We start from the raw sequence: 24,988 nt of genomic DNA on the forward strand, positions 1-24,988 counted from the left end.
ATATGAAGCGTAATAATTTTATTTTTTTATTATAGATAAAAACAAGGTAATTTGAAAGTCTTTGATTCATTAATTACCTTAGTTCAATTCATAAGCCAGGCGGTCTATTTTGTCTACCGTAAGTTGAAAGAATACCGGGATGATACCGTACTACGGTGGAAGATTATTACAACGATAACTTTGATACAAGATAGCAAATCATTGTGCAATAGAACAATGAGAACAAAACACAAAAATTGATTCGAGATGTCGATTTTCATTTTTGTTTGGTGAAATCGAAAATGAAAAACGAAAACACCTTTGTTTTTCATTTTATTTTTTGAGAAATATAAAAATCGAAAAATGAAAACACTTTCGATTTCCGTTTTGGTTTTTGAGAAAGTTTTCGTTTTTCATTTTGGTTTTTGAGAAATCAAAAACAAAAAATGAAAACACTTTCGATTTTCGTTTTTTGTTTTTGAAATCTCAAAACGAAAAACGAATGGACGCAAATATACACGGACCGTTGTTCAGGTTAGATTTATTTTATTTCTATTGTTTTAATTTTGTTCTGATGTTTTTGATAATGCGATGGGGTTAGTTATACACGGAAAAGTAAACTAATCGGGTGACGGTCATAAATATATTCTGGTATATGTGTTAATTTTTAGGGTCTTATTATGATAAGTCAAGTTCAGACTTATAATATACAATGCATGAAAAAGCTGGCATCCCACTTGAAAATTTGTTTATGTATTTCAAAAAGGTTTCATTAAACATCGAACATGACATGGTTAGGAGCGATACTCGTACGAACATGACTTTATTGATATAAAACATCGCATTTCCTATTTGCGGTGAGATTAACGCGAGAAAATAAATGGACGGCGGGAAAGCGACTGGCTAGTAATTTTGCAACGTCACAAATATGGAACGTCAATGCCGTTTCAACAAAACAAGAAAAACACTAGATGACTCATGACCCAAGCTTCCATTTTTAAAATGTTCAAAGTTTGTGAAATTTTGTTACAGATTATTATATTGCAGGTAAGTACTGAAGGTGACAACATCGAAATTAGAAAAGTTTGAGTAAAAATTAATAATAAGTTACCCTCTTTAGATAAAGAATTTATAATTATTATTATCATTACTATTATTATTATTATTACTATCACTATTATAAGATGAAATAAGGCATACCTAGTGTGTGAAATATAATCTTAAATTTTGATATACTATGACGATTTGAATATAAGTAATAATAAACAAATCGAGCGGTTTATGATAAGTCAATCGGACAGTAACCCAAACACAATAAATCAAGAAAATACAGGCTGATATCCAGTTGAAAAAAGACAAAATAGAACTCTCTTTATCAGAGAAGGTAAAAAGGCCAAGTTGGTCTATTTGAATTGTTTACACCTGTTTCTATGGGCTCTAAAAGTTTAATGTAGGTGCATAATTTATGATTTTTTTTGCATCTTAAATTGTATACAATGTAAACTTTTGTAAACCTTTTAATTAAAGACAGATTTTCACAAAACAGTCGATTATAGAAGGTGAAAATACTGTAAACCTGGATTTGTTTTTGTGCATAAGCATAAATTCCGCTGAAATAAATTCAAAAGAAAGATAAAATACTAATCTTTTAAAGCATTGATTTGCTTCTCTGGCCCAGGTAACAGACTTTTATGGGGAAAAAATGGGAAATAATATCATGGCATCGTAAAGAGAACATTGGTACACCTTTTTATGTTCAGGTGTGTTTGAGTTGACTGTTTTGTCTTGAAAACATTGTTTCGCTTTTGATAGCCTATTAAACAAAAACGAACAATAGTATAATGAACGGAGTTCCTGCTTTTGTACAGGTATGTAAGCATATGGCGGAGTAAACATAAAGTTATCTAAAACTGTAAATTAACCGGTTGTGTCCTATTCCCGACATCGATTTGACTGATTATAGAGTCGCATGGCGGGTAATACATGTATAGTAGGAGACACTACCCTGTCGAAGCAACCGGTCTTGCTCCTTTTAGAGTTCATAGGATTCCCTCGGTGTTTGTTTGTACTCGATTTGTATCTTCCTAAAAATAATTAGGAGATTTGGATAGTGGTAAACTATCAACAGTTATTTACAGCTTTGTACATTAAAATCAAATTTTCATGTATTTGCCATCCGCTCAATGTAAATGGATTAGTTGCCAGATCTTAAACTGTAATACTGAATTTTATGTTGAAATGAAAATAAGCATTTAAAATAAAAAAAGATCAAAACAATAATAAAGATAATGAAAAAATACAAGTCGACGAGATTATCTTTTTACAACCACTGCGGTTCTTTGTATTTCAAGTTCTTTATTTATATTTCAGTTCTTAGTACATTAAATTTCAGCAATGGTGTTGAGTACTTATATATTCAGATCTTTGTTTGTTATCGTCATTACTTACCTTCTATGGAAAATCAGAGCGTTTGTCATAAAATACAGACGGTGGCGAACAGCAACATTTGGACAAAATATAACAACTCTTGGTCAGATTCATCCAATATGGGGCTCTCTTCATTTGGTAAGTATAAATGTATTAATGGTACAAGAGGACTTTAGAAAGACATGAGTAATGAAAAATATAAATAAAAAGAGGTGTTTGGTATGTGTCTATGAGACAGCAATCAAACGACAAAAATAACCATAAGACATCTAGAGGGCAATATAGTCTTCTACAATAGACTGGTGTAAATGCAATATGTCATTGCCAAGCTATAAATCGTTTATATAATTAGAGTCTTTAAACGTTGTAATTAGGAACGAATTTCTGACGAAAGATGTCCAAATAATACCATAGCTCTTTCCAATCTCCCCCCTGCCTCCCCAAAAATGTTGATATTTTTTCCACCAAAAAGGACTTTATTTGTGTCTTATTCTTATATTTTTGTCATATTAAATTGTTTTCACCTGGTCCGAGTACACAGTTATTTCGTAGTGCATTTCTTTTAGACAATAAATGAAAATTAAAAAAATCCCACCTGCGCTTTCTCAATAATATTTTTACAGTGTGTTGTACTACTTTTGGGACAAATTATATCAAAATTATTGAAAACTTCATCGGCTCTAACTCAAAATATGGACAATTTTATGTTAAGGGGGTCTTCAAATCTTTTGACAGCTTCCGAAGTGCTAATTTTTAACATTTTTCAGCTGGACCAAATCACTACTTTACTTTAAAATTCATGACCCAAATTTTTTTAAAGTGTCATTTCACCCCCCTACTTGCTATTTGAGTCATAAAACATGGAGAAATAAATTTTGAAGGGGTATAAAAAAAATTGGCAAGTAACACACTGTCCACACTAGGGACTATATTCGTACTCGGACCACCTTATCGTTACATTTGTTTCCCTCAATTTTGGACTGTTGCATTTTTTATCGTAAAACAAATACTAAATAAGTTTGCATACACGTTTGCATTTGAAAAGAATGAAAGTACAGACAAAGACCATCCACTGATTTAATGCTAGGATCAGATTGAGGTTTTGCAGTTGCAAATTTTCTTTAAAAAATATAGATTCCGCGTCATATCTTACCATTTACTCACTTTGTGACTATTTTATGAGCGAGAGAAAATAAAAATGACTAAACATTTCGATTAATTGTATCTCTTTTAAACTCTATAGCGATTAAGCAAATAATGATAATGATATATTTAACCTGAGCTCCTACAAGATTTGATTTAATTACCTTTTGTTTGTAGTTTCATGATATTGCATCATATTTCAAGCTCCTTGGACAGATTGTTGAAAAGGAGAGACCGAAGGTTTATGTTTATTGGAGTATGTTTTTCTATGCCAGCTTTGGAGTCTGCCATCCTGACTCGGCACAGATACTGTATAAATCGTCAGCACCTAAAGCTTATGGTAGCGGAGGGGGCTACAGGTATCTAAAAGATTGGATAGGTAAGCTTATGCTGTCGGAGGTGCCTACATATACAAGTATCTAAGAGATTGGATAGGTAAGAATGCTGTCAGAGGGGCCTACAAATATCTACGAGATTGGATAGGTAAGCGTATGCGGTTCAAGCTAGGGGCCTACAGATATATAAGAGATTGGATAGGTAATAATGCTGTCGGAGGGGCCTACAAATATCTAAGAGAGAGGATAGGTACGAATCCTGTCAGAAGGACCTACATATATCTAAGAGCTTGGATTGGTATTCTTATGCTGTCGGAGGGGCATACAGATATCTAAGAGATTGGATAGGTAAGAATGATGTCGGAGGGGCCTATAGATATCTAAGAGATTGTATAGGTAGGATACAAGTTTAGATTCCGTACACTCGGTACCAATTGCAACGACTTAAACTATTGGTAAGTAAATTGAATACTTGAATAATTGATATGTGAGATCAGCTTCGAAGTAAAGTTTCACAAACTTGGTAGGAAAGGTGAACATAGTTTTAAGGACCAATATATGTATGTTTTCTACAGACACTTGGTATTCATATGGGAACCAACTGTGTGCTCCTTTTCTTAGCGACATGTACCTTGATTCATATAAGCCAGTGATTTGTTTCACAAAAAAATCTAACGACTAAAAATACTCATGTTCATTTCAGTATAATTTATTTGTTATTGCCGTAAGATTTATTTGTAAAAATAGCCTCCAAACTTCATAATTCAAACAGTTATAATATGTCCGTGTATCTTGGCAAACCACCTGAAAGTATAAAGATACATGATCTAGATGATCGTTAACATGGTTCACTTGATATCATTGAATTTGTACAAAAGCATTTTTGAGGATGTCATGCTTCTGTCAGTTATTTTTGCTTTTATCAGGACCTATCTTTATTTGAATGCCGAGAATCAAAATTTGCACCAGCAGTGTCACTCAAATGTACTTATTTAACGCGCATTGGAATATACTTATTTATCATGATGAAAATTGACAAACTTATATTTTTCATAGACTAGAACTTTTACGAATAGGACTATGATAGATTTAGATATACTATTAGATATAGGGTCACCTAAACTTCTTCTGTGAGGCAGAATAAATTTTTGTCGAAAGGGGGCGTCCGTTTTTTGCCATGACGTTATCAGTTTCTTTGACGTATGAACTGGCCGTACGGTTGCCTATATTTGCTTACATCCACTTCATTTTAAATTTGGTGGGTAGTTGTCTCATTGGCAATCATACCGCATCTCTTCATTGTTATATTGAATATTCTTTTTAATATTTTCGGCCTCTCTTATCAATGGGCAATTTTAAAATAGTGTGTTATAAATGACAAGCTGATGATACCCATTTGGTCTAGTAGGCATGTATGTCCTCTAGACTGCTATAATTGTTATACACAACTATTTGTTCAACATTAAAATGTTTACATATTCTTCCTGAAATTGCAAAATTGTTTTATAATAGGAATTTTTATGCTACGCATATATGGGTTTATTATAGGATTAAACGCCTTTTTAAAGGAATGTATTGGTGTATAAACTCGACCAATTCACTCACAAACAAATAAAAGTCCGAAGTTCGGACTTTTATGATATGTTTGTGAGTGACTTGGTCCAGTTTATACACCAACACATTCCTTTAAAAATGCGTTTAATCCTTATAATTCTTTAAAATCGGAGATAAGGAATCTATGTTTCCACACTCGTAACCTCTATCACACGTAAATTGTATATTTGTGTCATTGAATTGGCCTAGCGCATGAATATATTTGTTGGTTAACGCAAAAATATGTACTACTTGAAATTTGCAATCTGAAAAAAAAAAATAACTACAAAAACTCTTATTATCATTCAAATGAATGTTTTGAGTTATTATTTATTTTAACGATTAATGCAAAATGAAAATAAATATTTTAACGTCGAGCCAGATTTGTGTTATTATCGCCGTCATCTTGTTTACATTGGTTACAAAAAGAAGTTCGGTCAACGTCGTCTATCGAAAAATAAACAACGTCAAGAACAACTACCGGAGGTCTTCTCGACCAATCATATCAACGTTTTCTCTAATATGCAAATCATATAAGAACTATTAAGTTATCAAACAAAAGTGATATTTTCTTTTTCCTTTCACTTTCTGTGGTGCATTAATTTAAGATAACATCTGTAATATTTTCATCATGATGATGTTGTTCATGATGATGATTAAAGTACTAACTCTGTATGTTAATAATTTAATTTTGGATGTAAAACTTCTTCTGATTGGCTGAAAGGGTTTTGTCTATAAGCTCATAGACATAATTTTGTCATGTGACCACTTTAAAATAACCCGCTACGCGTGTTATTAATGTGCACAACATTTTTGAGGTTTTTTTTTCATAGACAGAAAAAAATATTACAGTCATTCCTTAAATGAAATACAATTATTGACTATTAAGAATTCAACATTGAGACATTATTTTTTTCTAGGCGACGGTTTGTTAATATCTGATGGAAAGAAATGGGAACGGAATAGACGACTTTTGACCCCTGGCTTCCATTTTGAAATACTCAAACCATACGTTGAAGTATACAACAGTGTTACAGATATATTTCTTGTAAGTAAAGTACTGTTAGGATGTTTTCCAAAATCAAAAATATTAGAGAGAAAAAATGAAGAAAAACGAAGATATCAGTTAATAATAGCGAAATTGTCTCATGTTAGATAGATAATGTCATATTGTGATATATAAAGGCAGCGCATACAATAGGAACAAAACGAGATGTTGGGAATACGTCAGTGGCATAGAAACTCTAACACGATGAATACAGAAAAGACAGACACAGGTCAGCTAACGGGTTCAGCAATATAAATAAACAAGAGTCTATGTTCAAATTCTCTACTCAGGCTGTAGACAGAAGGAATAATACGAAATTATATTATCGTTTGTTTAATAAGAATGTTTAAGTCAGATATCTGTGTGTATCATTAAATAAATTATATCATCAGTCAAGTGGTACTTTATTTGAAGTTTGTTAACACACTGAGATCCTTAGCAGCAGTGAAGGAACTAATCGGTAAGACGGGCACAGCTAGTTTTCATTGGAATACCTATCATCTAAAACCATAATGATTTACCTTAAAGATGATTATATACATTATTGAGCAACAAAATTATTAAAATTAGGCCGACAGTGGTGGATCTAGCATTCGACGTAAGGAGGAAGGGTGATCCTAATAATTTCATTATAAACTCTATGACATATTTTCATTGGTACTTGCTAAACACCAAACAGCTAATACAACATGCATTGTCAGTACAATAAAATATCAACTTGATATTAATATCATCCTGCTTAATTTTACAAGACAAACTTTCAGCGCCTTTCAAATACATTATTATACCAACTCCAAACATATCAGTCTTTGTCCATACTCCTAAATGCTGCTTTCTTGACGAAACATTTTACTCCACCAATATATCAAACACTACAGACAAATACACTTGACGAGTTAGTTGAGTGTGTGGAGAGTATAGAAGAAAAAATAGTGAGGCTGATCTAAATATAATAGAATCTAAAGGACCTTGCTGCATCAAAATACGACTGCCGTTATATAACCTTTTTGAACTAAGGCGGTCTAAAGCTTAACACCAATCAATCAATCAAAATCCGACCTTCAATAATAGATAGTTGTCCATACAATATGTCATGCTCTCAATCACTCCGTTTTTAAAATAGTTTTCTATATCTGTGAACTTTTAATAAAGAATATTTATTTTGCAAATGGCCATTTTTCATTTACTAGCACTGATCAATACATTTGCAGTTGGACTGTAAGTCCCCGATGTTATCATCAGCTCAGCTCAGTCATGTCAGAAGTCAGTGCTTCGGTACATTGACATGATTTCATATCATATTTTTTCTAAAATTTCCTTTTTATAAATTCTGAAATAATTAAGAAACTAAGGCTTCAACTCCCTCAGGCAAATTTGGCCTTGGTAGAATTGGTCTGTCCTTTTTGTTATATAGCTCCTTGTGTTGCCGCATATGCATCTCTGGCTAATAAATGTTTTGTTAGAGCATTCTTGGGAAAGGTAAATTCAGAAAAATGCTCCAGACGCACACAATTTATTAAGTGTGTTTTATTTTTTTTTTATGTTGTGTAAAATTAATTCACACAATATGGCACTACCCTTAGTACAGAGACTATCAAAGACCAACCGTCAAAAACTAAATTCGTCGAAAGTTTCTGCTCCACTAGTTCCCCTCCCCCACCAGCCCATGGCAAGAAAATATCGGTGATAAGTCGCATTTGGCCATCATGTTAATCGTTATTAGTTTTGATCAAAATAACATTTCTAAGCGATGTTAAATTTGAAAGATTTTTTAAATATTATTTCGTTTGAATAATCTAATAGGAAAAACTGAAGTATTATGCAAAAAGTGGCGAGGCAGTAGACATTTTCCCGCGTGTAGCTTTGGCAACTTTAGACACAATATTAAGATGTGCATTCTCATACGAAGGAAATTTACAAGATCAGGGGTAAGTAGGTATTAGAGGAAAATAATATCGATACCGGTGTTTCCTGTAGTTTTGGAAAGAACTTTATCTTACAATTTACTTCCATGTCATGCCTATGGTAGTAGTAGACTAGATGTTTTGCAGTCTGTGCGTACGTCCGTTCATCAGTCCGTCCGTATGAAAGATGTAAGTTCGATGGAATTTTGCGTCTTCAAAAAATGAAGAAAACCTTTTTCCACTTTGTTTTACCCTACGTTAAACATTGTATGTCTAAAAAAGATTTTGCATATATCATATATATATATATATATATATATATATATTCGGTTTGACTTTTTTATTGTATAAATTTCAAGATTGTTATAGTTTAATCTAAGTAGACTGATATGTGATTCATTCAACATCACAATCATATTTACTGATGAAGGATATCTGTTATCCGAAATATTTATAAATAATTACATTTATAGTTCCTTTTTTTGTTATTGGTGTTGTTGTGTACACTTTTTAGGCGTTTATATATACGTTGTTTTCAATTTAGACTTGTTTATATTTTTTCGTTTGGGCTTGTATTATATTTGCCTTCGGGTTTATATGATCCGTTCATCCTATTTTGACTCTTTCAAAATTCAAGAGTCTATCCTAAATTGAGGTAAATTATATGGCCTTCCAAATACCGTTTCGATTCCTAACATCACTGAAGAGACATTAATTGTCGAAATCCGGATATGGTGTACAAATTTTTGCACCTCATGTTTGCGGTATACCATCTTTTCCGCAAGTTTATGGTTTTCTGTTTGGTAATAATTTAATAATAAGATCTGTTTTGTTACATCTTGTGATCCGTTTATTTGGCAATCGCCAATGGCAGTCAACAGGGTTTAAGAACATCAGTTGTTCGACCTGCTAGTCAAATGCGTTTTGTTAAAATATACTTTTTCACTCATTTGGTCTTTTGGAAAATGTTGTTTGTGCTGTATTTAGACCCCTCTACCAAGAAATTTGGTTTGCAGGCACACGTATAAAAATTGCGGTTTTTATCCAACGCAATCATAGGTTTGATCGTTGTTTTCAATTTAGACTTGCTTATATATATATATATACCAAACGATTAGAATAGAATAATTTATTTTACTTATTATTTGATAAGATGCCTTATACAAAACAATATCGAGTTCTAAAAAGCATCAGTTCTCCAATTGCATTTTTTTTCAAACCTTCTGTTTTATTATATACTCTACTAAGTACTACATATCTTTTATATGAAAATTATATACAAAAAAGCGAGAAAGTATAAAATGTGCAAAGAAAAAAATATAAATACTATATCGATGAAAGGTAATTGTAACCTCAATGGAAGTTAAAGCGAATGTTTTACACACCTCGTTACATAACTTGAGGTGTTTTCAGTAACTTTGCTGAAGGATAATTTACTGGGATTCAAAACCGATACCAGATAAATTCCTTTAGGACAAACAACAGCAGACTATTGTTTTTTGTTTTTTTTTTTTCGAAAACATCGTTTAAAATGTTGTTTTGTGAGCACATTCTTAATGTAGCCACGTCATATAAAAAAGAAGATGTGGTATGATTGCCAATGAGACAACTCTCCACAGGAGACCAAATGACACAGAAATTAACAAATGTAGGTCACCGTACGGCCTTCAACAATGAGCAAAGCCCATACCGCACAATAAGCTGTAAAAGGCCCCGAAATGACAATGTAAAACAATTCAAACGAGAAAACTAACGGCCTAATTTATGTACAAAAAATGAACGAAAAACAAATATGTAACACATAAACAAACGACAACCACTGAATTACAGGCTCCTTACTTGGGACAGGCACATACATACAGAATGTGGAGGGGTTAAACATGTTAGCGGGATCCCCCCCCCCCCCCCCCTAAACCTGGGACAGTGGTGTAACAGTACAACATAAGAACGAACTATAAAAGTCAGTTGAAAGAGGCTTAACTCATCAGATGGATAAAAATACAAATACTACAAATACAAGTGGACGTGTACATCCAAACAACAAAAAGACACTAAGTACAGATCTGAGAGTACTCGCAGTTACTAACAGCTAGTTCAAAGCCACTAACAACCAATTAAAAAAATCATGCATCTAAGAATAAATGTTTTTGTCACATGAACGAATAAAAACCTCGTGTGTGCTTCAAGATAGAATGTCGAAGTTGAAGAAAAATATCGAAATAATCGACCATGACCATTTTGTATAACTATTTCACTTTATTTTTAAACGTCCTGCTGCAACTTTTAATCGTTACTTCCCCTGACCTACCAAGAGTTGATCGATGTGCTAGCAAACTGAGTTGTTGAAAATCAAAAGTATCATTCTTAAAACTGTGAGCTGTATGAACATACATTTTGATTGATCGATTGATTGATTGGTATTTATAATTAACGTCACTTTCAACACTATTGTGTTATTTTGTGGCAGTCAATTTTTATTGGTAGAGGAAGACGAAGTGTCAGGAGAGAACCAACGACCTTCGGCAGTCATACATTTTAACATTTTTTTTTATCAATATATACCATAAGTAAATAAATGGTGATCGAACAACAGTACTAGTGTGGAAATGCTATGTGCATTCGTGAATAGATGGTAGTTGAGTCAACCGTAAAACTATTGTCGTTTCGATTTCAGTCTTTTTTTTTCATAATTCTTTTGAAGCAGTTTTAGTGCAAGGAGCACACCCCTGCTTATGAAGTTCATTTAGAATAATCATGCACGAACGTAACGTATCAGTTGATATATGTAAACGCCATACGATGGGACAGTTGTCAATTGGATACCGACTGTATGTTGATATATCAATCCATCAAACGCAATAAATTGTTGTCGATAAAAATATCCAGCATTTTGGTGATATCTTCAGTGTAGTTGACTTTGGAATCAGTGCAATTCTTCCCAAAGTAAGATTTTTCATGACCTCAAACAAGATATTTGTATGTATGATTTCCATTTTGTAGAAAAAGCTCTGGTTTAAGAGACGATGCATTCAATCTTTCAATTGAGTATGGGGAATAAACTCCGGCTAAAACGTCACTCAGTTATGTAGCAGATCTCACGAAATTTTTTCAAAAATTTACATGCAAATACAGCAGAATAAACTGCATATGAATATTAAAAAAAATATATTATATGTAATTTTGATACTTTCCGAGGTATAGCAAACTTAATATCCGGGATATTGAAGTACAAATGTAAAGAATTAACATAAATATTCGCAAAACAGTTCAGCAATTTTGACTTCAAATTACTATTTCTCGAAATGATGTTCTACGAATTCTTTTTTAAACTGACATACTATTGCTGCAGTACTGGTATTTTCGTTTTATTTGTATTATAAATCAAATGGGAATCATAAAGTTAGCAGCAATAAGATATATAATTTAAAGAAAATTAGTAGGACAATTTTTTAAGAAATGGCTGTTTTAAGTCAGTTATTTTCTATATATATTTATCCTATTTATTTGTTCTTCTTTCTACAGAAATTTCAATTTCCTTTATCTCCAAAAGTATCAAAGTTTCTTATACCTTTTTTTTCTAAATTCATATGCACTTCCACCTGTTCTATTTGCTTGCAGAAATTCATACAAATCCGTTGATTAGCCCATTTACATACATGCAACCTTAAAGCCAATCATGTCCAGGTGAAATTAAATAATAACGCACGGGCATCTCCGAGATAGTGAGTGCCATATAACGCTGATATGGATCTATACAGCGTACAATGGACTCTTTCAATTTTTCATTTGAATGTATTCTAAACTTTTATAGACTTGGACGATATCGAACATAGCATACTGTAGACACTTGTCTATTAGTGAAGACTGTCAATTGGCCTCTAGATGTCTTTAGGTTTTTTTTAGTCGTAGTGTTTCTCTCTCTATGATTTATACTGACTTCTCCGTTGATACATACTGTATATTCTACTGAAAACAAACCATAAACGAGCAGCAACTTATAATTCTAACATTGTTCATCGTTACAGATCAAAGCATCCCTACGTACATGCTGTAAACAGATTGTCATATCTAACGCTGTCGAGATGCTTGTAAGTATATGTAGATATAAGAAGATGCGGTATGAGTGCCAATGATACAACTCTCCATCCAAGTCAAAACTTGTACATGTATACATATGGATGGAGAATAATTGCGTAAAGTTGTCTTATATTTAGACGCATATGATAAGAATAATATTTATATGACTGCGTGATGAATAAATTATCAGCCGACAGGCAAATGCATATGATCTGCAAAAAAGGCGACAGAAGAAACCTCTGGGACATTCTTAGCTGATGCTTCAAAGAGAAACCGACAACGCAATGACAAAAAAAAACGAAAATACGACGCAGACAAACTGTCCAGAAAACACTTTATAGAAAACTAACGACTGAGCAAAGCGAAACTTACCAAAAACTAGATTTTGCAAGTTTACCATCTACATGTACTGTGGTACAACCATAGATAAAGCCGATGAGGAAAGGTATTTATTGACTAACGCAAGTTTTTTTATATAGCCTAGTTGACCGGGTTGCTTAAGGCGCTAGACACGGCGCAGATGGTTAGGACATTCTGTCACTGATCTGAATTTAAGACGAAGTATATAAATTATCATGTTAGCCTTGTATTACCATAGATGATCCGATGTAGAACGTCTACTTATATATATACACAGATTCTACAACTGCATCGAGTGTGCTACTATATTTATCCACTCGAGGAATATAGTTGTAATTTACCTAAAATTATTATTTAAAATTAATAAACTTTTTGATTAATAGAAAACTACGAAAGACTTATCATTCTTTTTTTCAGAAAGCCTTGGTATCAAATTGATTTTATCTATCAATTTTCTAACGAAGGAAAAGAACTGAAGCAGCTTTGTGATTATTCACACGAATTTTCAAACAGAATTATAAAAGACAGGCAGCAAATTCTGGTACGTGTTAAGAATTACGTAATACGTTAGTTATTATCATAGTTATTACTTAAGCGAGATCAAACTCCCAAACGTATGAATAAAATGTGTATCGGGTATACCTCACCGATACAGCTTGGTTACTACTATAGTTAAGTAAAACAGACAGATAGAGATATGTGTAGCCTTAATAATAGATAATAAGTCAATTTAGGTAAAAAGCTCTTTATTGTCCGAGGATTAAAAAGATATCAAGGGTAATTCAAATTCACATACATTCAATCTCTTCTACTGTTATTTAGTTAAAGCTGTAAACTGAAGGAGTTGGAACCTTATTTTCTTAATAATTTCTAAATTTATCAACTGTACATTCTTTACATTCTAGAAAAAAGAAGGACTACCAGCAAAGCGTCATCTTAATTTTCTGGATATACTCCTTACAGCTAAAGATGAAAATGGAATAGGACTTTCTGATGAAGATATAAGAGCTGAAGCGGAGACGTTTATGTTTGAAGGTGAATGTTTAGAGATTAGGTTTTTATATTTGGGTATTCACTCGTATAAATAGAAAATACCATAAGTCCATTGATAAGTCATAACAACCGAAGCCACACAAACAATACAGTGAAGTACACAAAGCAAGAAGACTAACATTTAATATTATGATATTATTACGTGAGTATTTCTGTATTGGCCTGAGGCGAAGCCGAAGGCCAATACGGCTGGCCTCGGACCAATAACAAGGCAGAAATACTCGCGTAATATAAAAAAATTATCTTTATTAATTAACTACAGTGTTAACATACTTTCATTTTACAAGAGATTAACATTTTTTACCTTGAAATGGAGCTATCCAAATCTGAGTTCCCATTTATAATCTGCAATATTTAATGATCTGGTGCTGTTTCCAAGTGTCTTCTACATTTTCTGATGATTTTTTTACCCTTTCCAGTCACTATAAAGTGTAACAATTCATATTTAAACGCAACACATAAATAGTAATTGGAAAGGTATTATGCGGAAACTTGGTCCCGTCTTTGTAATCTGTGTTGTAGTCTTTCTTTCATGTTTTTATCAATTCTTTTTGCGGGGAACTACTCATATTGATGTTACATTATTTGGGAACTAGCTTGGACTCGGCATGACAACAGGACCTAAAAGACAATCCAGTCTGCTAACTACATTTTTATTCTGGTTCACAATCTAATCATATTTACAACAGTTACAATACAAATTACATTTCTTTTCCCAACATAGTTATACACCAAATATTCCGCGATATAAATCGAACAATAATACAAAACCCGACAATAGCATATACGCGCCATAAATGAACAGTCAAGTCATTTGTTATCTCCCCTTAACTCGTTTACTTTTAATATTTAATCAAGTATCAAAATAAGAATTGTATTTTCAAAAGTTATCTTTACAAAGAAGTTAAATATCCTTTTAATAAGTTAAGAACCTTTTATTTAATTCATTTACCTTAATATTATTTTTAACTTTGCCTACAATTTATTTAATCTATATCACGATTTTACTTGCGAATATGAATAAAATTTACTTTACTGGAAAACATCTTTTAAATCTTTAAACTCGTTTCTTGTAAATTTATAAAGCATTCCATCAAACAACAGTAAAATATTTACTAACCTAAAAGACAATCCAGTCTGCTAACTACATTTTTATTCTGGTTCACAATCTAATGAACCAAATAATTTTGCACGACTTTATATAGCAGAACTGGACTTAATCTGACACGTGAATATTTTGTTACTCATTACAATGGCTTTCTTTGATCTATTCTAAATAAACAATTGAATATGTCGGATATGGGTAGAATTACTTAATCTTAATTGTTCAAGTCTATTAATTTCAAAAAGTATGTATAATTATCGTTTTGCCTTCTAAGCTGACACATTTATCAATTAGCCGGGGGGATACGTTTGAGACAACGTTATTTAGTATGTTTTAAAAGATAAAACACTTACATGATAATTTTAGGAAATTGTTCTATACACAAATTAAACTTTCTTAAACTTGTTTTATTTGTTTTATTTACGTTCATTTCTTGGTTTACTTATTTTGTAATAAATATTCTCCTTAACTTCTGTGCATTTTTCCATTATTTAACAAAACTTTATTTGTAATTTATTAGTAAATACTATCTTTAAATATCACGCATTTTTGCATCATTATATTACCCCTTTGTTTAAAAATTTTTGTCCCCAAAAATTAGTTTATGTTAGGAGAACAAGATGAAGTTTAATATGAGATAACAAGTAAAATTTCTAATAGTTCAAGTTTTCTTTGTTACTCTGTCGTCTTGATGTGCTGGCTCTTCGGCTAGAATATATTTCACTGTTTTGAAAACAAATAGTTCTATATACATAATTTTACACAGTTTTTCTATTTCTGTCAATTTCCATAAAGTCATTTAAATTTTGAGTCCATATTACTATCACGGTGTATCTTTTTCTTTAAATGATCTTGGGTCTTTTCTTAGTTCTAAGATGATGAATTTTCGAGGCTGTAGTCCCGGACCAATCACCATGCAGGATACTCAGGAATATGAAACGACATAAGAAATAGTTAGCTCATGTATAAACAATAAAACAATAATACATATTAAGTATAAGACAATTTATGTACATCAAAGAAAAAAATTCAGAACCAACATTTGTTTACCCATTATTTACAACATTTTTTTTTTTTTTTACAGTTTTATTCGTAAATTAAATTATCTATATTCATTGGTTATATCAAAAGGTAACGAGGTCGCGCAATTGAAATAAACTCAAATTTCTAGATACTTTACAAGTTTTTGGCCTACTTAACTGAAACAATAGTTGCGAGTGCAGCTACGACTAAAACTAAATCAGATAATTATAGTAAGCTTTAATGGTATACAATAAAATCTTCAATGTTCCGGGACAAACAACTGTCGAACTCATAATTTGTTTACCAAGTTTGTATTCTCTTTACTTTAGAATAACATTATTCGATTACTATTCGAGTGGACGTCGATTTTATTTCATACCTATTTGTCAAACTGTTCGTAAAACAACTGTTTCCTGTTTTGCAGGTGGCAGCACAATTATTTGTAACTATTAGCTACTTTTCTTCAAAATATTTATTTTCAGTATTTCAGTATATCACATGATCTTTTTTTAGCTGAATAACTTCTTTTCATTTCTATAGTATATATAAGTTATCTGTGCTTTGGAGTGCAAGTTTACCACAAAACAGTTTTTCTAAAGTATGCGACCAACCTAGGTTTTATAATTATACATTTTCGAAGTTGAAGTTGAATTGTGTCAAGATGAATCACGGTAGCTGGTCTAGACTTCAGCTGAGCACTAATTTTAAATACTACAAAGATAGCAGTAAAAATTCTTATGGTTCATACTTGGCCTAATTCAATATCATTGGCCTAAATTGTTAGTATACTAATAGTTCGTGTTGTTACTTGGGCACTAAAGAAAGCTAAATTGCATACTTGGCAACTTGAAACCGACAGATATAAAGACTTATAAATTTATTTTGACACTACATTTTTTTATAACATTCAATATTTCTTTACGGATTTGTCTGTTTCACAAATAAACTAACTGGTCTTTTTCTCTTCGTGCCTGATTTAGTAAATTTAGTGTAAAATTCAACCAATAGACCTTCACCTATGTTTTCTTCAGGTTCCCAGGTAGTATTTTTATAACCTACCCATTTGACCTTATAATAGTTTTTACCTTGTCTACGCTTTTTGGCAAGTAATTTTTCTGCAATGAAGTTATTATCTTCATCATTAGTCTCGTCATTTTGTTGCAACAATGCATCATTTTGTTGCATCTGTGCATCATTTTGTTGCATTTGTGCATCATCATTTTGTGATCTATCTATATTGTCATTTTGAACATCATCTATATCATCTACTCTATCTCTATTATTTTCAGCAACATTTCTAGGAATATCCCTATGATCTCTTGGATCAATATAAGGTTTCATTCGATTTGTGTGTATTCGAGATTTAATCAACTTGTGATCTGAACATCGTCTTAATTTGCATGTATTATTTTGTCCAACATTTATTACATAAAATGGACCATCCCACTTTGGGTGTAATTTCGGTGATAAACCTTTTGGTACTTTCATAGATTGCAACATAACATAATCTCCAACTCTAAATTTCGGTGCTTCAGCTTTCTTTTCATACCTATTTTTAATTTTCTCTTGTGAATTTTCTACCGAGGTTTTTGCTATATCTTTTACAATTTTAAGTCTATCAATAAGGGTATCGAGATGACTCTTAGCAGTTTTACTCATACCATCTTTAGGTTGAACAGAAATATCAAATGGCAAGTTCATTTCTTTACCAAACAACATTTGAAATGGAGAATAACCAGTTGATTCAGTATTAGTAGACATACGTAAAGCCATCATAACGCTAGGAACTTACTTGTGCCAATTTGACTGATCTTTAGCCACTAATGTTCGTAAAGTTTGGGCGATCGTTCGATTCATTCGTTCACATGTTGAATTGGTTTGCGGATGGTACGAACTAGTATGATACCTTTGAACTTCAAATAGTTCACATAGAGCCTGAATAAGCTTACTACAAAAATTTGCTCCTCTGTCAGATAGAATAGCCCTTGGGGCACCAAACCTAGAGAATACCTCATTACATAATACTTCAGCTATTTCAGTTGCTTCTTGAGTCTTAAGAGGGAAACATTCGGGCCATCGAGAAAAACTATCGACCACTAATAACAAGTGTTGATGTCCGTCGTTTGTTTTGGGAAGACATGTAAGAATTTCCATATGCCATCTTGATAAAGTGTCTTCAATAGGAAGAGGAAGTAGTGGGGCTGGTCTATGGTGGGTTGGTTGTTTTGACCTTTGACATTTATCACATGACGTCACATAGTTATAAACTTCTTGATACATACCTGACCAGTAATATTTAAGATGTATTGCAGCGTACGTGCGTTTGACGCCTGTGTGACCAGTATGATCATGATATGCTAATAAAGAATCTTGTCTTAGACATTTTGGTAAAACCAATTGTTCAATCATGCTTTCAGCTTTAGGTATCCCTTTTGTTCTTGACCTATGTAAATGAATCAACTCACCAGACTGACCTAACCTATAGTGGTCTCGCTCATAACATATGTTGCGAGCCTCTTTTTGATTTTCGGGCAATTCGCCGTTTCAAGGTATTTTATCAATGGGACCAACTCATCACATTCTCTTTGCATTTTAGAAATATCTGATATATCATTCAGATCAACATCATTCCTTTCAATAGCTGCAATTAATGGCTTTTCATTTGCATATTCGAACTTAATTTCAGTTTTAATTTTATTTTCCAATAAACTGTTTACAGCCAATTTTGGGTGAATTTCCTGTTCAATATCTTTATATGGAATTCTTGACAAAGCATCCGCATTTGTATTCTTTTTACCTTCTTTATATATAATTTCAAAATCATAATTTTGCAATTCAAGAGCCCATCTACCTAGACGTGAGTTAGTATCTTTGGATTTGTGTAACCAAACCAAAGCTTGGTGATCAGTATATACTTTGAATCTAGCATGAGATAAATAAACTTTGTTTTTAGTGATGCCTTCAAGAACTGCTAAGCATTCTTTTTCAGTAATTGTCCAGTTTAATTCATTATTTCTCAAAGCACGACCACTGTATGATATTACTCTTTCTTTACCATTTTCATCTAACTGGCCTAGAATGTAGCCAATGGCTGAGCCTGATGCATCGCAAGTCAAAATAAATGGTTTAGACATATCTGGATACGACAGAACAGGGGCAGTTGTCAAAGCCTGTTTAAGATTTTCAAACGAAATCTGACATTTATCAGTCCAAACATATTCTTTGTCTTTTGTAAAAGATTATTCAATGGAACTGTGATTTTAGCATAGTCCTTTACAAAACGTCTATAGTAATTACACAGACCTAAGAACTGTCTGACCTCGTGCTGATTTTTAGGCCTCGGATAGTTTTTAACAATATTAATTTTGGAATCATCTACCTTGACACCGTCTTTTGAAATAATGTGACCTAGATAATTGACTTTCTTAACAGCAAAGTGACATTTTTGTGGCTTTAGTGTAAAATTTGCTTTTCGTAATCTAGTAAATACTTCTTCAAGATGTTGCAGATGCTCTTCAAATGTTTTACTAAAAATCAAAATATCATCAATATATGCAAGTACATATTTCCAGTGCAATCCTCTCAATATTTGTGACATGACCTGAGAAAAAGCTATACTACTATTACGTAGACCATACGGCATTCTATTCAATTCATAGATTCCAGAATGAGTTATAAATGCTGCTTTTTGTTTAGAATTTGGGTGCAAGGGCACCTGCCAAAAAGATGAAGATAAATCTATAGAACTAAATATCTGTGGTTGCATTTCTCCCATAGTATCAAAGACATCATGCATGTTCCCAAGCGTAGAATGCATTGGGGAAGTAAAAGCATTAACCCTTCTATAATCAACGCAAAATCGCCAACTGTTGTCTTTCTTACGAGTGAGACAAACGGGGCTATGCCAAATAGAATTAAAAGGCTCAATAATTTTGTACTTCAACATCTCTTCAACTTGTCTTTCAATCTCTGTCCTGATATTGGGTGGTAAACTTACAGGAGGGTTGTTCCCAGTGTCAATTTCATGATAGTGTACATCTGTCATGCCAATTTCAGACAGATCCGTTGCAAAAACACTTCTATTTTTATCAACAAATTTTCTTAATTTTTCCTTTTGCTCATATGTTAAGTCTGATTCAGAAAGATCAATGTTTAAGTTTTGTTTTTGCTTTTTATGACCCTTTTCAATATTATTTATGTGAAATTTTTCATTTTTATCAGTCCAATTTTGAATAGAGTTCGGTTGTATTTCTGATATTGAAGCAACAATTTCATTTCTGTTTAGCACCACTTTATCATCATTTGGGTTTATAACTTGCATTACTGCTTGTTGTTTTGAAGGCGACACTAGACAAGCAGCACCTACAATGCTTTTATTTTGTAAAGATTGGCTGGGTTCAAGTACTATTTGCTTTCCTACATATTGTTTAGGAATTTTAACAGGAATAATGCTTATTTTCCTAGCTGGAAGCTCAATGTATTTTTGAGTTATAGCTTCATTTTGTTTAGTACTTATGAGTGCGATCTGTGCAATTCCATCATACAAGTTTAAAGTTTTTGTAGGATAATCAATGTTAGCTTTATTATATTCCAAAAAGTCATTTCCAATTATTAAAGAGTGTTGAATTTTATCAATTATGTAAACATTCTGGTAAAGAACTGGCTCTTTATCAAATTTTAGTGGAAGTTTTACCTGTCCTTTGACAGAAATTCCTTCACCGCCTACACCATAAACATTATGTATCTTTGACAAGTTTACTTTTATTTTAGTTTTATCTAGTTTATTAAATAAAGAACTTGAAATACACGATACAGCAGCTCCTGTATCAATCAATCCTTTTGTTTTAATCCCTAATATATCAACATCTACAGTATTTCCTTCAATATTAGTCATTAGATTTATAAAAATAGTTTCTCTCTTCTTCTTGTGTGGTTTCTGTCTACTTTTAAAACTTTTAGTTTTTACCACATTTCTAAATGATTTAGTAAAACAGACTCTTGCTAAATGTCCTACCTTTTAACAATTAAAGCATTCCTTATTTCTTGCTTTACAATTATGGTTTTTATGGTAATATGACATACCACAATATTTACAAACATGATTTTGCTTTGTTATCATATTGACTTTGTTATTTCTATACGCATTTACCTCTGGCATCTGTTCTTTTATTTTTGAATTTAATGTTTCTATTTTCTCAGTTATTTCATCTAGATCTTTATTTTGCTTTATTATATTTAAATTTGAACAATCAGAATTTTCTATCATTTGACGTACGTTTGCACATTTTTGAGCTGTTACTGCCGCCTGTTTTAATTCATTCAGATTTTTCGGGTTACTCAAAACTATACTAGTAGTTAATTTAGATAATAATCCCTTTTTACCCATAATAAATTCTAAATGTTCAGGTATTTCTGAATCCTTTGCAATTATTTTTAGTCTGTCGAAAAATTCTAAAACAGATTCATTTGCCTTTTGTTTTACATCTAATTCTATATCGTCTTTATCTCCTGAAAAACGTTCAACTAAACCTATTTCTAAGTTTTCTGTATTATCCTGAATATTTTCATTTAAACCATCAAACCAAACTTTAGCAGATTCTTTCAAATAAAACGGCAAGTAATGACAAGCGCTTTCGTTTGATATTGAATTAATTTTGATCCATTTTTTAAAGTATATTAACCAATTTGACGGGTTTCCCGAACCATTGTACATAGGAGGTGTAATAATGTTGGAATAATTAAAATGTACATTACCTTGTGGTTCGGCCATGATGTTCTCTTGATTTATATTATGTTGTCCTGTTCTTTTTCTTTAGTTGTCCATCAGTTGACTGCAAGTTGTAATTTGTCGAACTGTGCCGAAGTCCATTTTTTCATGTTGTAGGTACCGATGATTTTACCACTTCGCCTCCACCAAAATATATTATGCGGAAACTTGGTCCCGTCTTTGTAATCTGTGTTGTAGTCTTTCTTTCATGTTTTTATCAATTCTTTTTGCGGGGAACTACTCATATTGATGTTACATTATTTGGGAACTAGCTTGGACTCGGCATGACAACAGGACCTAAAAGACAATCCAGTCTAATAACTACATTTTTATTCTGGTTCACAATCTAATCATATTTACAACAGTTACAATACAAATTACATTTCTTTTCCCAACATAGTTATACACCAAATATTCCGCGATATAAATCGAACAATAATACAAAACCCGACAATAGCATATACGCGCCATAAATGAACAGTCAAGTCATTTGTTATCTCCCCTTAACTCGTTTACTTTTAATATTTAATCAAGTATCAAAATAAGAATTGTATTTTCAAAAGTTATCTTTACAAAGAAGTTAAATATCCATTTAATAAGTTAAGAACCTTTTATTTAATTCATTTACCTTAATATTATTTTTAACTTTGCCTACAATTTATTTAATCTATATCACGATTTTACTTGCGAATATGAATAAAATTTACTTTACTGGAAAACATCTTTTAAATCTTTAAACTCGTTTCTTGTAAATTTATAAAGCATTCCATCAAACAACAGTAAAATATTTACTAACCTAAAAGACAATCCAGTCTGCTAACTACATTTTTATTCTGGTTCACAATCTAATGAACCAAATAATTTTGCACGACTTTATATAGCAGAACTGGACTTAATCTGACACGTGAATATTTTGTTACTCATTACAATGGCTTTCTTTGATCTATTCTAAATAAACAATTGAATATGTCGGATATGGGTAGAATTACTTAATCTTAATTGTTCAAGTCTATTAATTTCAAAAAGTATGTATAATTATCGTTTTGCCTTCTAAGCTGACACATTTATCAATTAGCCGGGTGGATATGTTTGAGACAACGTTATTGAGTATGTTTTAAAAGATAAAACACTTACATGATAATTTTAGGAAATTGTTCTATACACAAATTAAACTTTCTTAAACTTGTTTTATTTGTTTTATTTACGTTCATTTCTTGGTTTACTTATTTTGTAATAAATATTCTCCTTAACTTCTGTGCATTTTTCCATTATTTAACAAAACTTTATTTGTAATTTATTAGTAAATACTATCTTTAAATATCACGCATGTTTGCATCATTATAAAGGTACTGCCATTACATGTGTAATGCAGAAACAAAAGGTTTCTTTAAAAAAAATATATAGGAGTTGAATATGATTGAAAATGATACAACTATCCATAAACCAACTGACCGAAGAATGAAGACTTGAACAATTACAGGTCACCCTTCAACAATGCATATGCCTGCATCGGGTTGAAAAACAAATGACAGTTTACAAAACATTACTCATTAGAAGCAAAAGTAAAGAGTAAATCAATTTGTACTGAAGTCGACAAGAAATGAACTTTGTGATAATGTACTCGTTGCCCAAACCTGAAATAATTCAATTGTCTGCTTACAAAATGCTTTTTAAATGAATGTGACCGTCTTCAGCTTGAAAAATATGCCACACTGAACGTTTCGGCATGTTTGTGGTACTGTTTACCTTTGTGTTTGCGTTTCGATCTAAAAACTAGAGACGTTCCAAAATCATGTATTGGCCGGATCAGAACTCGGTCAATTAAGAAAAAAAATCAATATTGGCCGAGTGATTCTGTATTGGCCGAGTTGACACTTTTATATTGCATAGGCAGTTTTCATCATATTAAGTCCAATAACAGAGTAGTTAATTTTAAAATAATAAGCAATACAAACTCTGACCATTTGACGGAGTTAAACTCAGTATACTCTGGCAGAACAAGCTGTTAACACTAATGACATAACCCCGTATTGCTCTTTTGCTGATCTTCACTGGCATATATTAGTAGCAAGCACCCAATGAAATATGGATTATTAAGTGACAGAACATCATCAATATATCTGAAGGTGAAATTAAAGAATTTTTTACAATGCTTTTTCTTTTTATCTTTGAGAAGGCTGCGTATCATTTCTGCTTTGACTTTCTTTCTAGAAACAGTTTGTTCTGTTAACATTTTCTGTGACAAGCTAACTAAGACAAGTCCAAATTTCATGGTAATCAAGCTACAATGCTGTACAAGGTATCTTTAAAGGTACACGAATGGCTATTTGGGCATACTTGTTCTTTGCAGGTCACGACACCGTAGCTTCTGCAATTAGCTGGTCTATATACTGTTTAGGAAGATATCCTGAAGAGCAGGAAAAAGTATATACTGAAATATCAGAGTTATTAGTAGATAAATTAGAGGTAACGTGGTACGTCTTATTAAAAATAAAACAGGGTGATGATTTTTTTTTAAACAATAGACACCACAAAATATCATTGAATAATTATCTGGCGGGGAATACTCTCCTTTCAATGCACATGAGTTTACGAGAATGTATTTAACTTAACTGAACATTTCCTGTTTATGTTACATACTTTACCGTGTGAAATTTCAAAGACAATGGTTGTTATTTTTCTGTTACATCCACAATCTTATCTCTGTTTCTTCGTATTATAAATGTTGATGGTCAAATTTGTATCTTTTCATTTTCAGTTTTAATAAATCACAAAACTCAGTACTTAAACTATAGTTTTATTTTCATGGTAATTTATGTCATGAACAGAACAGTACATGGTTTGTCAATCTGGAATCCATGTCATTATTTCACTGGCTGGTCCCAGATGTAGAATATATTGATACTTTAGACTTACAAATTGCCAGGATTTGTCAACTAATTGTGTGTGTGTTTTTTTTGTTTGTTATCTAAGTCGAGTATACGTATGTATTTAAATTAAAGAAAATAGACATAATTTGGCCTCTTAATTTGTAAATGTTGAAAACGTTCTTCAATCTTTCAAAATTATATCGATTGTTAAATAAACATGTCAATTTAGTACCGTGCAGTACAGGAATGATATTATATTATAATTCAAGAAGTTTAGCGTCCTGAAGCAAATATGTTAGATGAA

General features: G+C 32.0%; 1 protein-coding gene across 1 annotated transcript in view; it reads left to right on the forward strand.

The window, feature by feature from the left end:
* The first annotated feature begins 1,820 nt into the window (after positions 1 to 1,820).
* Positions 1,821 to 24,988, forward strand: part of LOC127712037 (ultra-long-chain fatty acid omega-hydroxylase-like) — a 39,087-nt gene continuing 15,919 nt past the window's right edge. Inside the window, exons 1-7 of the mRNA XM_052218203.1 lie at positions 1,821 to 1,847; positions 4,460 to 4,466; positions 6,398 to 6,525; positions 8,329 to 8,453; positions 13,284 to 13,407; positions 13,772 to 13,901; positions 24,165 to 24,288. Of these exons, the coding sequence (XP_052074163.1) occupies positions 1,821 to 1,847; positions 4,460 to 4,466; positions 6,398 to 6,525; positions 8,329 to 8,453; positions 13,284 to 13,407; positions 13,772 to 13,901; positions 24,165 to 24,288 (665 nt within the window). The remainder of the gene's footprint in view (positions 1,848 to 4,459; positions 4,467 to 6,397; positions 6,526 to 8,328; positions 8,454 to 13,283; positions 13,408 to 13,771; positions 13,902 to 24,164; positions 24,289 to 24,988) is intronic.

Source organism: Mytilus californianus, unplaced genomic scaffold (assembly GCF_021869535.1).
Source record: "Mytilus californianus isolate M0D057914Y unplaced genomic scaffold, xbMytCali1.0.p SCAF_8, whole genome shotgun sequence".
Taxonomy (NCBI): Eukaryota; Metazoa; Mollusca; class Bivalvia; order Mytilida; family Mytilidae; genus Mytilus; species Mytilus californianus.